The 14,261-nt window shown below is 49.7% G+C and overlaps 1 protein-coding gene across 4 annotated transcripts in view; it reads right to left on the bottom strand.

Annotated features, from left to right (window-relative positions):
- The window catches only part of PLXNA4 (plexin A4), a 429,278-nt gene that overhangs the window by 391,958 nt on the left and 23,059 nt on the right, over positions 1 to 14,261 (bottom strand). For all 4 annotated transcript variants that reach the window (XM_017728009.1, XM_008628864.2, XM_017728010.1 and 1 more), the window contains exon 2: positions 8,755 to 10,018. In XM_017728009.1, the coding sequence (XP_017583498.1) occupies positions 8,755 to 9,933 (1,179 nt within the window). In that variant the 5' untranslated portion in view covers positions 9,934 to 10,018. The remainder of the gene's footprint in view (positions 1 to 8,754; positions 10,019 to 14,261) is intronic.

Below are 14,261 nucleotides of genomic sequence, written 5' to 3'. Positions count from 1 at the left end.
CTAATGTCACCCACATGTTCTATCACCTACACCAGCTCCTGGTCCTGCATGGAGGAAACAGAGGAAACTCTGTCTTCACCATTTAGTTCTATTCCTATCTGGGGGTCTTGCCTTTCCTAGTGTCGAGTACTTCTTTAAATATAGAATCAAAGAATAGTTTGGGTTGGAAGGGACCTTAAAGACCGCTCAGATTCATCCCCTGCCATGGGCAGGGACAATTTTCACTGGATCAGGTTGTTCAAAGCCTTATCCAAACTGGCCTTGAACACTTCCAGCTCCACCCTGAACTTGGGTATATCTACCCAACCAGGTCTGTGCTGGCTCTGCAAACCCTGAATTTTGTCCCAAAATTGTTGCCATGTTACCCAAAGATTGTCCCAGTCCTACTAAAATGCCTCTCAAACGAACTTAGAGCAAAAACTATATCCTACAACAGTAAAGTCATGCAGGTGCCAGGCTGGGGAGAGTCTGGGGCAGAAATATGGTCAGATGTGATTCAGGCCTCTCTCTGAGTAAAACAGCTTTTCTCATTTCCATCTCCACACTATCCAGTCTTCCAATATCTGTGTTATCCTACCAGGTACAATGGGGACCCATCCATGCAATTTGGATAAATAGAGAAATTTCTGGAAGGGCAAAATAAATCAGTCTTATGTTATGTATTTCCTGGAATATAAATAAATAGACTCACACATCAGATCGCTCCCAGAGGCTGAATATCTTCACTGAGCCTCCAAGTTCTAAGACAGACCCTGCACTGTGCTTCACCCCGACAGCTCCACTGGCATCAGGCGAGGGAGGAAGGGTCTGTGCAGGATTTATCCCAGAGAGCAAAGCTGGATCCAGCACCCCCTCAACCCCCTCCTCAACAGAGCAGGCATTGTACAACCTCCCCTGCTCCAGAGGCTTTAAATAGCATCAGCCTCACCAAGGGAGCAGGAGTCACTTTGCTTCTGGCTCTTCCAGGACATCTGGGGTTTGCTTTCTGCTTTTTTTTTTTTAATTTAAAAAAAATACCCCTCTTGCACAAGCATTCCCCTTGGCCTGCCAGGCGACCTCCTGGCGAGGCAACGCAAGGTCAGGTTTGCGATCTCCTGGCGTGGAAGAGAATGTGAGGAGATCATGTGGAGCCCTCCAAAAATGCAAAGTTGAGCCACAGGCGACCACAGGGCTCGACCACAGAAGAAAACAGCCTGGGTTGCTGGCAGGGAAGCAGCAAAGAGCAGTTCCCAGAAATAAATCTAATTGTCCATGTGGTGAGAAGCACGGGGAGACGGCGCGGGCAAGGATGGAGAGTCTGGCACTTTGCTCACCTGCACACGGGGGACCAGCAGGAGCTGGGGGTGATGCTGAGCTGCTCAGGCAGAGCCAGCTGGTGCAGAGATGGGATGGATGGGGCGGAGGGAGGGAGCTGTGCCTGGAATATCTCAGACACAGCAGCGGCTCTGCAGCCGTGGGTCCTGCTCTGCCCTCAATGAACATTTTGTGTGAGCAGGGTCACCCAGACGTGAGAGAACAGCTCTGTGAGAGGGTTTGGCACCCAGCCACTCAAAGGCAGAGGGTTTCATGCTGTTTCATGCTTGGAAAGGAAATAAATGATTTTGAGAAGATTGTTTCCCATGCATGTTTGGGGGTTTTTCCCCCCCAGGACAATGAGGATTTGGGAAGGAGAGGTTTCAGGGTGGGGGTGTTATGAGAATGTAATTAATTTCTGCCAGAATTCTTTCTGCATCCACTGATCAGGCAGTATCCTTTCAAGGACAGGTGTTTAATATCGAGAAACCTAGTTAATACCTCAAATGCAATCATCCTCTCCATGCAATTAGGCCCTGGTTTACAGCTCTTAAGTGCAAGCTTCTGTTGATGTAGGGGATTAAGAGTTTTTGTTTTGCTTTCCCTCAGAGCATCCAAAGCCACTTTTTTCCCTGCCTGGAGCGCAGAGCACTTTGCAGAGGCAGGGACCTGTCCTTATCCCCGCTGGCTGAAAATAGAGAGGTGGCACCTGGGAGAGAGAACCATCACCCAGGGAAAAGAGAAGATGAACCCATGAGCTGCCTGAGCTGACTCACAGTGGAAGCAGTGGGGAGAATTTCCCAATCCCAGCTCAGAGGGACCAGGACCCTGCTGGGAGCACTGGAGACATGAACTCAATTGTTCTCCATTAGCCTGAGGAGCACAGCCCCGGACATCTCTGGCCACTTCCACCACTGACCACAGCCACGAGAAATACCAGCTGTGTCCCTGGAGAGAGCTGCCTCACATGGGGAGATAGCATGGAATTTCTCTCTGTGGAACTGTTTTTCACCCCGGAGCAGAGCCAGCTTTGCAGGGGAGGTGATGCTCAGGAGGTGGAAGGTGCTTCATGTGCTGGAAGTGGAACATGCAGTGGGAGATTTGCAAATCACAGAGCTCAGCTGCAGAAACCCTAAGCCAGCATTATACCCTGTGTCCCTCTTCCTCCCCAGCTCAGCCTCCACCCTTTCCAGCCCCCAGTGTCAGCAGGAGGGCACTTGTCACCTCTTATCACAGCTGCTGGGCTCAGTGGGTCCCTCACAACATGCTCTGCACACACGCCACACACTCCATCCAACACAAACTGATGGGACCAAGTGCACAAACACAGATCTGGCAGCAGGAAGCCTGTTTTCTCCGGCTCCCAGTCTCCAGCAAGCATTCCCAGAGAGGCATTACAGCATTGCTGAGGGTACTGGCCTTCCAAAATCTGAACTTCGCTGTTTTTGCGGGGGTTTCCTGCAGTTATTTGCATTTTCAGAGGAAGAAGAAGAAAGCGCTGTTAAAAATTGACCAAGAACTGACCTCAACTGTCCATAAACCCTTTGGATCAGAAACACCAGCCCGTGGGATTTGGAATAAAGACGTGTACACAAAACTTGTGGGTGGCAACTGGGATGAGCAAAAACTCCTGTTGTGCAAGCACCAGTGGTACTGACACACACAGGGATTTACTTAGGATAGCCCAACTAGCAAATAAAAAGAGTATGAAGTAAAATGAAACTGATAACTCATCCCTGTGATTGATCCATTCCCCTGGGAAAGGGTCAGACTCACGTACCTGCCAGTCCAGCCAGGAGAAATGGGCAGGGGCTGGGTGTGCAAAATGCCAAAGCATCAGGATTGCAGGGACCTCCTTCCACACATTCCTCTTCTCAAGGACTAAGCAAAAGCTAACACTCCCTTTTCCCCAGTCTTTTAAGGGAAAATGGGATAAATGACAGATAGGGATGACAATTCCTACTTTTTTGCTTGTCAGGTGACTTTTTCCCTCAAAACACCCCTTCTTTCCAGCTGGTCCTTCTTTCTGAATGACTCTGTTCTTCTGCCCACCATGCCAGGGAGGAATGCAAGAGCAAGGAAGATATTCCCTTTTCCTGCAACAGGTAGGCACAGCACTAAGGTCCAGGAGTCCCCAGGCTATGAGTTGTGGGGTTCTGTGCCTTAGCCAACCCTCCTGTAAAACAACCTCCCGCTGCTCCCCATCCTGGTGTCTCAGAGGTGCTCTGTGTCCTGCTAACCCCAGGGATGATGGACACAAGCCTGGAAGGAAGAGGAATATGAAATAGGCTGAAAAATCTTGGCCATGCCTGTTAACACCAGTGATTACAAACAGAAGCCCCGGAAGGAAGAGGAAAATCATGAAACAGGATAAAAAACCTCGGCCATTCCATCACCACTGGTGGCCTCTCCAGGAGTCAAGCTGACTGTCCCGTACCATACATGAAGTCTTTCACCACCTGAGTTAAAAATGGCCCTTCCTGACCTGGTGGAATGGAGCAGGAGGGAGCCCATGGATCAGCCCCAAGGACCAGGCAGTGTTCATCCTTATACTGCCAAAGGAAAATCTCTGGGCACCCAGCTGGCCTCCAAACATGCCCAACAGCTTTCCATGGAAGGACTAATCCACAGCCTCCTCCTGAATCCAGCTAAATCCCCGTGACAGCAGCAGTTCTTGCTTGGTGGGCACCAGGGACGGGCAGGGGGATGCAGGGAAAGGAGGAGAGAGCAGGAGAGCAGAGCCCACTTGAGGAACAAACTCATGGAGATGGCGCAGGGCTCTCAGAGATTTCACCAGCAGCATCAGCAAAGAGATTTTGGGGAGTTACCAACAGCCACCAGAAGCACAGGAAGCCTTTACAGCCAAGTCACTTGTCAGACAATGGCTTGGGACCCAAACATCCACTTCTGGTAGCAAAGTGTTGGGAAAATATTGCCCAGCTCTTCACACAAGGCCTTTTGTTGGCCAGTCAGCTTTGAAAATGTTTCTGTTCTCCCCCAAGTGACAGCGCTGCCATGAAAAACAGGAAGAGACTGAATACAGCAATTTAAACAGTCAAATCCTATTTCCTGCCAAAAGGAAAAGAAAATACCAGCAAAAGGCAGAAGCCAGGCGAGAGTTGGGGACTGACACTTTGATTATCTTGGACAGATATTGGTGCTGTGTGTCCAGCAGAAGCTGCAGCGATGGAGGTGACAGCTTTTCATGGCAGGGACTGGAGGCTGCTGGGCTGGGAGGCAGATCAGGCTGAGGAGGAGGCCAGGATCTCCCAGGAGAGCAGCCCTGGGATGCAAGCAGCTGCTGAGCTGACAGCTGGGGTCACATGCCAGCAGCACCCCAGGTTTGGGACTTCATTGCCAGCCAAAGTTCCAGCAGGATCCCCGCTCCTCTCCATCTCCCCACAGCCCTGACACCCTCAGGCTGCTTTGGAGTGAGTCTCCAATACCTTCCCCTTCTTCATCCATGCTTTTTGTCTCACAGCACTTCGCCTGCCTGCTCCCCAAGAGAGAGGGGAAGGCTCCCCTGCCTCCTCTGCTGAGCATCCCAGGGGTGGAATTCGTACCAGGCTTCAAAATGCACCCATTAATCTTATTTCATTGTAATGACAATCAACAAAGCCCCCAATGATCAATTCCTGTGCAGAAACAGCACATTTACCTCTCCACCCTCCTCTCAAACTGCCTTTTTTTCCTTTTTTTTTTTTAAAGAAATCCAGCATTTCCTAATGGTATCATAGAACCACCAAATTGGTTGGAAGGGACCTTTTAAGTTCCTCTAGTTCCTGTCACGGGAAGGGACAACTTCAACTAGATCAGGCTGCTCAATTACAAAGTTTATGAAGGACATTGAAACTACAGCCTTCTTCAGCCTACATGAAGCTGGTTTTCTGTTTTAAGAAGCCTGTTTTTTCCCCTCCAGAACAGCCCTGCCTTCTGCCAACACCCTGCATGACCATGGAGCCAAAGGGTTTGAAGGTGCCCTCTGACTGTATAAGTAGGAATGGCTTCAGTATCCGGAGAAGAGATTTAGATTCGACATGAGGGAAAGCTTCCTCACAGCACAGACAGATTTTAGGGAGAGAGAGCAACCTCCATAGCCAGAGGTTAAGAACAGGTGAGACAAACAGCTGTCAGAAGCGTTATAAGTAGGGCAGAAGGGCAAATCAGATGACCTCATAAGAATCCTTCTTTCCCAGCCTCATTTTTCTCTGATTATATGAATTTCTAAGCATTTGGGGTCAAGTGTACTGCTTAAATATAAGCTATTATCCTGCTTTTGCAGAGAGGTATTACCTGAGACCATTCATCACCTGAGTGAACATCACCAATTTGCAAATCAAGGGCCCAGACATAAAAATCTATCATTTTTTTCTGATTTATGCTGAAGATTAATAGGACAGCTGTAACACAGGGATGGGAGAGGAATGAACATTGAGGATTCTCCATTCATCTCTGGACTTTCACCTTTCCCACTCTAGAAATTCTGCTATCACACTGCTGACATCTCCAACAGGCACTTGGCATGGGAGAATCACAGGCTCCTCACACAAAGTTCTTTTGTTTTTGTCTTTGCCTCGACCTCTGCAAACCAGGCTGGGACAAGTCTCCAGGACATCCAACCCTGCAGGACATCTGGAGACCCAATGCCTCCAGCTGAATATTGACCATGAGACACAGTTTGTCCAGCCAAGGTCCTTCCTGACCTCAACTCTCTCAGCTCCAGATGTAACCGAGCTGCCTGACCAGAGGAGCTACAGACTCTGCTACTGGGGACCAGAGCACTGTTCCCACACACACCTGCAATTATTTGTGTGCGTATTGCAGCTTAGGAGAATTGTGCTGGGAATGGTCCCCAGGAGATTTCTCTTGCCCTGAAACGGCCTTGGGCAAGGATTACACCAAGGCAGGAGCAGAAGTATCCTGTCATGCGGATCCCCTTTCAGTCAGTTATTGCCCGGGTAGAAATATTAGAAAAACTAAAAGCATATTTGTTGCTAAAAGCTGGACCTGAGCACACACCAATAGACCAGGACAGTGCAGTGAACTCAGCTCCCCAGTCCTACAATTAATACCATAAAGAATCATAGAATGGCTTGGGTTGAAAAGGATCTTAAAGATTATCCAGTTCCAACTCCCTTTCCATGGGCAGAGACACTTTCCACTATTCCAGGGTGCTCCAAGCCCCATCCACCCTGGCCTTGGACACTTCCAGGGATGTGGGGGCAGCCACAGCTTCCCTGGGCAGCTTGTTCCAATGCCTCACTACCCCCTGTGTAAAGAATTTCTTCCTAACACCTAATCCAAATCTCTCCTCTGTCACTTTGAAATGCTCAGCGCCCAGCACATCATCTGTCCCTGTTCTCATACAGGATTTCATCTGGGCAGCAAAGCTGAAGTTCAGTTCCAGCCTGGACCATAGGCAGGTTAAGCCTCTGTTTGCACCAGCAGAGAAACGTTTGACATCCACACAAACCCAGGGAAAGGCTCACTGACGGCTTTGTAATTGGTTTTAGAGCTGCCTGGAACACATGTGCTGAGCGGCAGAGCAGCAGTGCTGGGGCTTGGCTGGCAAGCAGGACAGCAGCAGAGGAGACCAGGCTCTCACAGACACACATCCAGGCTCCGAAATACTTCAGCAACCATCAAATGTTTTCCAAGCTTAGTGGCTGGACTCTGCAACCCCTTTCAGCAGCCAAGTCACTAATACCTCTTCCCTCGGGCAGCACAGCTGATCTCAGGCAGGGCTTGCCAGCAGCTCTAAGTAGGCTCATTTAAGGAGAGTACAGCCTACTTAGTTACACTCTTCAGACTTCCTGCTTTTAATTCAAGCATCTCCAGGTTCTTTTGCAGCGTCTCTGATTCACAGTGAAGAAGTACACTCAAAAATATGCTCTAATACTTTCCCCCACCGCGTCCTCTCTCCAGCCTCTGCAGTCCTGTCCCTACAAATTCCATCTGACATCAGTTTTCTCAGTTTGAGACTCACCCCATGGGACACAAGAAAGCTGTTGGCTTTTTTTGCTCCTGTCTAAAGCCATGGAAGGCAGGACTGAGCGGTTTCAAACCTCCTAATTGGAGAGGTCCAGCACTGCAAACGTTAGTATGGAGCACAAGCAGAGCAAATATGCAAATGCATGGAGAGGCTTAAGAGCCCAGGAAAGAAACTCCAGTGGGAAGCTCCCAGCTTAAATCTAAAGGCAGCTCTTTGAATGTGCACAGGCCTTGCGGCTAAACAAAAAAATCAAAGCCAGATTTGGGCACAGCCTTTCTCCCTGTGCAATGCTCCACAGGGAGCTTTGTGGGTCTAGCAGAAGAGATCTCAACTAAAATCAAGGACTTGTCCCTTCGGTGTGGGAGAATGAGAGCAGGGCAAGGTCAAGCAAGGACACTGAGGGGTGTAAAAGGGAATTAGGGCAGAGTAAGGCAGGATCAGTGTCCTTGCAATGAAATTCCCATCCACATTCCTCTTGGTCTGTCCTTGTCCTGCCAGGGAGCAGAAGCAGGAATCTCCCAGAAAACAAGGCTTGCGCACAAAGGAGCAATCCCACATCCCAAGCACTGCCTGCCTGGAGATTACGGGGCAAGAAAGCACTCTGACGTTTCTCCCTATTCCCTTTGCTCACACTTGAACTCGCCTCTCACTTGAAAGAGCTAATTAAGGATGGGAATCAAAGCCTGGGGAAGCGGCTCCTGCAGCCCCGGGTGCGGTGCCGGCTGTAATGCCCATGTCTGTGCCTGCTATCAAAGCCAGCCCCGTGCACATTCCTGCAATGACACTCAGAATAAACCGAAGCAATTTCTTCAGACCATTTGTAGGTCAGACAGACCAGCCTCTTCCCCAATCCTGCCCTTAAATCTTGCAGTGTTTAATCCTTGATCTGCAGCCAGGCCTTAATTTCTCAGTGCAGAGCTGGCTGGAGACCGGAAGGCGAGGGGCTTTGATGGTTAATGACCAGTGCTTCTCAGCTCTGCGAGAAATGAAACCCTGGCTTCACAAAGTTCCCTGAATAAATCCTGCCCCAGCTCCAGCCCAGAGAAACAAAATTACACCAGCGCAGACAGAAACAAACAGTGGCACAAGCCACTGACATCTTTAGGCCCTCTTTTGGTTTAGGTTTGAGCCGACAGTGCACTTGGGTCTAAGTGATTTCACCGCTGTGATTTGCACCATGAAGTAACTATAACAGGCATATCCTCCTAAATATTCCAAGGCCCCCTGGTTCTGCTCATCAGTAAACACAGCATGTCTGCTGCTACCTTCATCAGCTTGTCCATGAGCAAACTGGGGCATGAACTGGTCAAATTGGGTGGTGTGGTGAGCTGGAGGCAGAGCTAGGACTGGGACAAGACCGTCTCAGCTCCTTGGTCTCTGCTTTAAGGGTTGAGAAGGTTGGTTATCTGAAGACAAGGCCTGTTAATATGTGAGGAGAGCATGGTTGGGTGCTCAGGGGCCTCACTTACCGCACTGCTACAGGGAATGTCCTTGACCTTGAGCCAGGCCAGATCTAACGTCCCCTCTCCCCTGTAGCAGGACTGAAGCCTGTCCTTGATGCGGTCGTTGATGTTTTTCAGGACAAAGATGCAAAGAGCAGACTCATCCAAGGACTTCATCTTCCTTTTCTGCCCCTTGGAGAAAACTGTGAAGAGGATATCATCCTCAGGGCCAACATCCAGAGACCTGGCCAGGATGGCTCCAGCCTTGGACAAGTAGGCTGCCTGGAGCAATCGATATTCCACTCCGTTCTTCTCACAGCCAATGGGCACCTCCACGTAGGAGTTAAAGGCCGTGTCCTCCTTACAAAGCCGGACCAGCTTGGAGGTATAAACCTGCTCCTTTGTGGTGGAGCCGGGTGGGGAGATCATCTCAGGCTGCAAAGTCAGGAAGTAGACAAAGTTCCCACTGCTGAAGCCATAGATGTAGTAGATATCGAAGTCAGGGATGATGGTAAAGGTGTCTGAGGGGATCTTGATCATAGAGGCCACAAACTCATCGTGAAAGACATACGCAAACATCCCATCGGCCTCGGAGTTCTTGGTGAGCTTTCTGCTGGAAATGGTGGGGAAATACTCCGGTTTGCCATCCACGGCCGTGGCGATGAACAGCTTGTCATCCGTGTTGCTGTAAGAAACAATGACTCCAAAAACAGAGCCACTCTCGTTCACCCCAGAGAGGTAATGCTCCTTCTTGTGGAAGGGCTCTCCGAGCTTGAAGAGGTCATCCAGCCTCAGCAGCTTGCAGATGCCCTGGTACAGACTCCCACAGGCTATCAACCGATTCTCCTTGTAGTCTATGAGGAGCATTTTGTTTATGTTGTTGGTGGGCGTCAAGGGTTCATTGCAGGTTTGGACTATCCTGGGAGGATAACACTTGGGATTATCGTCATCAGGACCAGTCTCATGGGTCACCAGGACCTTCAGGTCACTGGAGAGTTTGTAGATCCTGTTGACAGCACCCAAGTAGATGTGCCCAGTTCTTTCGTCCACCACCAAGTGGTTGAAGTTTCCCTCTGCTTGTTCTCCCGTGAAGGTGATGAAGGGCCTCTTTGGATGGAGTGGCTGCTGTCTGCCAAGAGGTGACACTGTGGTGGACAGCAGGAGGTGAGAAACCAGGCAAGTCCATTTCCACATGGCCAGAGACATGATTAGAGAGGTTTGTATTCCCAAGGCAATGAGGATTAGAAGCTGTAAAACTCTTCAAAACACCAATCCCCTCGCAGATTCTGTCCTACAAGCAAAGAAAAAAGGAAACAAAAGTACATTACTATGGAGTATTCCTTCCTCCTCCCTCCTTCACAACCATGCCATCATCAGAGCGTATTTAATTGCTAATCCTCCCTTTCTGCACTCTGAGCTCTCTACTTAAAACCAGCACAAAGGGAGCCCTCCTGACTGAAAAGATGCTGGGAGAAAAAGCAGAAATCACACAGCAGAGTAATAAATCTGCACCCTTTCCCTCTCCATTACACACACATACACACGTGCCCCACGGTGGAGCGCAAATATTGACTGGAAGTGCAGAAGGGTAACGGTAAAAACATCACCCAGCATTGCTGTTTGCACTGCCAGCGTCAGCCCAGCTGTGTATTTGCTATCTGAGACGCCAGAACTGGAGAAGGATTATTATCCTGCTCTTCTGGATGAGGCACTGAAGCCTGGAGAAGGTCAGGGATCTGCCTACAGGGATGGGGCCAGATGGATGCTGAGCTCTCCTGCAGCCCTTGAAGTTTGCCGGGAAAGAGCCAGCTCTGGTGTGACATTAACATCCTTTCAGGGAAACCTCGCTCCAGTTTGAGCAGGATCTCTGTGGCTTCCAGATCAAAGCTGCCTCACCCTGGCCCAGTCTGGAGTACAGACCCAGGGGCTGTGGTGTGCCAGCTGTCACAGCCACATCTGCAAAGGGCTGGGAGCAAACGGAGCACTAGTTGTCCTCCCTCGCCTGGGCTCTCACCACGGACCACTCTCCACCCACTTCACACTCTCCACCCACTCCACAGCCAAGGGAGCATCATCTAAAAGAGATCCAGCTCTCCTGGGAATCTCAGGTGGCTGAGGAGAAAGGGGTTGCTTATCTACCAGCAGTGATAAAGCCTAAAGCACCATGAAGTAGGAAAACTAATGACCCAAGGGCCAGCCTGGTACCTTCCAAAGAGAGGGGAGAGGATTTCCTTGCACCATTCAGTCTCTTAAAATCTCCCAGGTTTTAACCATGGTGATGGGAGCAGTATGGGGTTCAAACATTTGGTGGGCACATCACCAAGCCCCATGGAAACACCTCTTCCTACTCAACACATCGAACTGCTCCCTTTTCCTTCACTTTTTTGGTGGCGTCTGTACCAGGAGCAGATTTACCCCTTTATGGCCCCACAGAGAGTGTGGGAGATGGAGTTCTACCGGCTCAGGCCTCACAAGCCGAGCTCCTCAAAGAGTGCTGACCACACAAACCTGGTGGTCTAGGACCATCATCTCTCTTTATCATCCAGATCAGAGCTTCGCAAAGCTGTTCTTGATCTTAAAAAGGACACAAGACAAACATAGCTCCACTCCTGCTGTGTCCCATCCCCTCTGTCACAGAGTGACTTTGCTGAAATCAGGGGTGTAACCAGTGATGACAGCCAGGCTCGCACAAGTAGGAGGCAAGGAAAAAAATCCCTGTTCGAAGATCCCAGCAGGGAGGAAGATGTGACGGTGACACAGGTCTGGCTGTGCAGCTCTTTCAAATCTGTGCCGCTCTGCTAAGGCCAGTGGAACTGAAAAATTTACTTCAAAAAATAATAGGGAGAATAAATCCCACATTCTTTTGACCCGTAGGCTGATTAGATCTGATAGTGGAAAGGGTAAGTCTGGGCTTGTAGAGCAGCCACCACTTTTATGCCACCCCAAATATTTCAAAATTCTCTCACAGCAGTCGGAATTTCCAAGCTGTTCTGGGATCACCTTCACCTCCTGCTGCCCTCTCTGCCACAGCAGCCGCAGGCGTCGGATGGATGACGGACAAAGGTCATCCCACATTTACTTTAGGCGTGTTTACCCCGTTCTGCTTTGCCTCTCTGGTCAAGCAAATATTTAATAAAACAGAGCTTATAGTGCAGAGGTTGCAGGTCTGTCTCGCGAGCTCTGCGGGGATAGGCAGGCTGGTCACGTAGGTTGTTAATAACCTTTATTGTGATGGATAGAGCAGTGATGGGATGAGCTCTCCCCACACAACCATTCCTCTTTCAAAAGAGCCCATCCTTGAGAGAGCAGCAGAAGAAGGAAGCTGTCCCTGTTTGAGTCCTGTGTTCAGAAACATCACGTGGTGACCCTGAACACCAGCTTCCGTCACTGATGAGTTATGATCCACATTTCTAACAGGCACTGGTTTGATCGAGAACTAGGCAGATCTAGGAAGAAATTATTCTTTTCAAGTACTATAAAGGCATCTATTTTACCCCTATACTTTGCTCTGCAGAGTCAGCAGAGCTTCAGGGCAGGGGAAGGGGAACTGCTGCAACCCCAAGACTGAAGAGTGACTGAGCAGCCCCTCTCTCCAAAAGCAGCCCTCTGCCCAGAGGTCATCACAGCACCTGGACACAGCACCTGCAACAATGGGATGAAATCTACCCATTAAAACAAACAGCCAACACAAAATGAGAAGAGACAAATTCCAGACATAGATTCTTCGAGGCTCATGCAGGTGAGAATTGATTTGAGGTCAGACTGTCACTTCTAGAGGAAGGGAATGGTGAGAACCTTGCTAGATCCCTTCCAACCCAAACTGTTTTGTGATTCTGTGATTCCTCCAGGCAAAGACAGCGAATTTAATCTGGAAACCAGAGAGTCCCCAGTGAGAAACTCCAGGAAGGCTTTTGCAGCAGGCAAGGGCACTTTCCAAAATACTGAACCTCACGGGGAAGGAAGTTCACCTGCAAAGGAAAGAGCATCAGCAGTCTGAGAGCACCAGGAATGGCAGGAACTGCCTTTTGGGACAAAGCAGGGAGAGCAGGAGCCTGGGGCTGTTTTGCCATCTTCCAGCAGCCGTCTGAGTGACCCTAGGAGCAGGATTCTCTCTCTGCCTGCTGCTGGCACTCTCTCCTCTCCCATCTGCTCATGTTGTTCACCCTGTACCCTCTGTCCTGGAGCCCAAATCAGTCCTGGAGCCTCTGAGGGCTGTAATTTATAATTTGGCTTAATTAATAAAAGCAGAGGTCAGGGGCAAGGAGGCCTGGACATTGCAGAGTTTGTACAACCCCTTGGAGGATGCAGCAAGGAGAAGGGGGTTATGGGTGTCTTTTTATTCCCTGTGTCTGGATGGATGACAGGAACTACAGCAGCTGGGAAGACAATAATGCAGTGCCATGGACATGCACAGTCTATGAGAGAGTAATTATATTCCAAAAACAAAGCAAACAAACAAAAGGCCACAGTCAGCAGGCAGCAAGGGCTGGGCTTAGGCTCTGAGCTGGCTATTTCCAAAATAAACCCAAATTGCCTTTTCTGCTGGGGATGTGGCCAGCAGTGATGCCGTGAGCCACCACACAGGGCTCCTGTGTGAGGCCGGATCATCCCTCGACAGGGCTGCTGCCACAGCAGCCTCTCCACCAGCACATTCAAGGTCCCTGGGAAGGACGCAGAGCAAATCCAGCTGTTTCAGACAGGGTTTCATGCATGGTAGAGGAAGGTCTGAGTCAGCACCCACAGGAGGTTTCACACCACTGTCCTGCCTGTGGAATCACAGCCTTATGGCTTGCAAATAACACATTCCCCAGAAGATGCCTTGAACTCCCAGAGTTTGGTTTAAGTACTGGTTTTCTCCTGAAGGACAGCAAGTTATGGTGCTACCCCACGGTGTGGTTACTTTTTTACTGATATTGAGCATTTCCAGCAAAAGGTTTGAGACCACTGAGTTAAAGTTTGTAGTTTAGTTCTGCTCAGGGATCTCCAGGACATGGTCCCAAGACCATGAAAATCTGTGGTAAATACATGGGGTCCTGGACAAGAAAAATTTGGATGTGAAAGAGCCTTAAGAGGAAGAAACATTCCAAATGTCTTTTAACTCTGATTATTACATGGGGAAGTTAGGGAGTGATGAATACATCCTCAAAATGCAGCAGCATTCAAGGGGACAAAGTCAAGGATGAGTTATGCCTGAGGAAGTAGGAATAAATCAGGAATAAAGAGAACACAAAGGACTGCTCTGTCAACTGAGAGAGAGGGAAGGACTTGGGAGGAAGTGTGCAGGGAGAGGGGAAAGAGAGAGCTGGGAGAGCTGGGGTTTGATTGACAATCTCACAAAATCCATGGTCATGTCCCTGTACTGGAGACTGAGACAAATCCACCCCACTCCAGTGACACCTCCTGAGAGACAACAGCACCTCCCCATTTCCCTCACACACACACAGCCCTCCTGCCATCAAAGGTGTTAGACAGAGCCACGTCACCAGGTCCCCTGCCACGGCCACATGTGGCAGCCGGGACCCAACAAAGTACGA

The sequence above is a fragment of the Corvus brachyrhynchos genome, unplaced genomic scaffold (genome assembly GCF_000691975.1).
Source record: "Corvus brachyrhynchos isolate BGI_N302 unplaced genomic scaffold, ASM69197v1 scaffold182, whole genome shotgun sequence".
Classification (NCBI taxonomy): domain Eukaryota; kingdom Metazoa; phylum Chordata; class Aves; order Passeriformes; family Corvidae; genus Corvus; species Corvus brachyrhynchos.
This window is presented reverse-complemented; position numbering and strand designations above follow the sequence as displayed.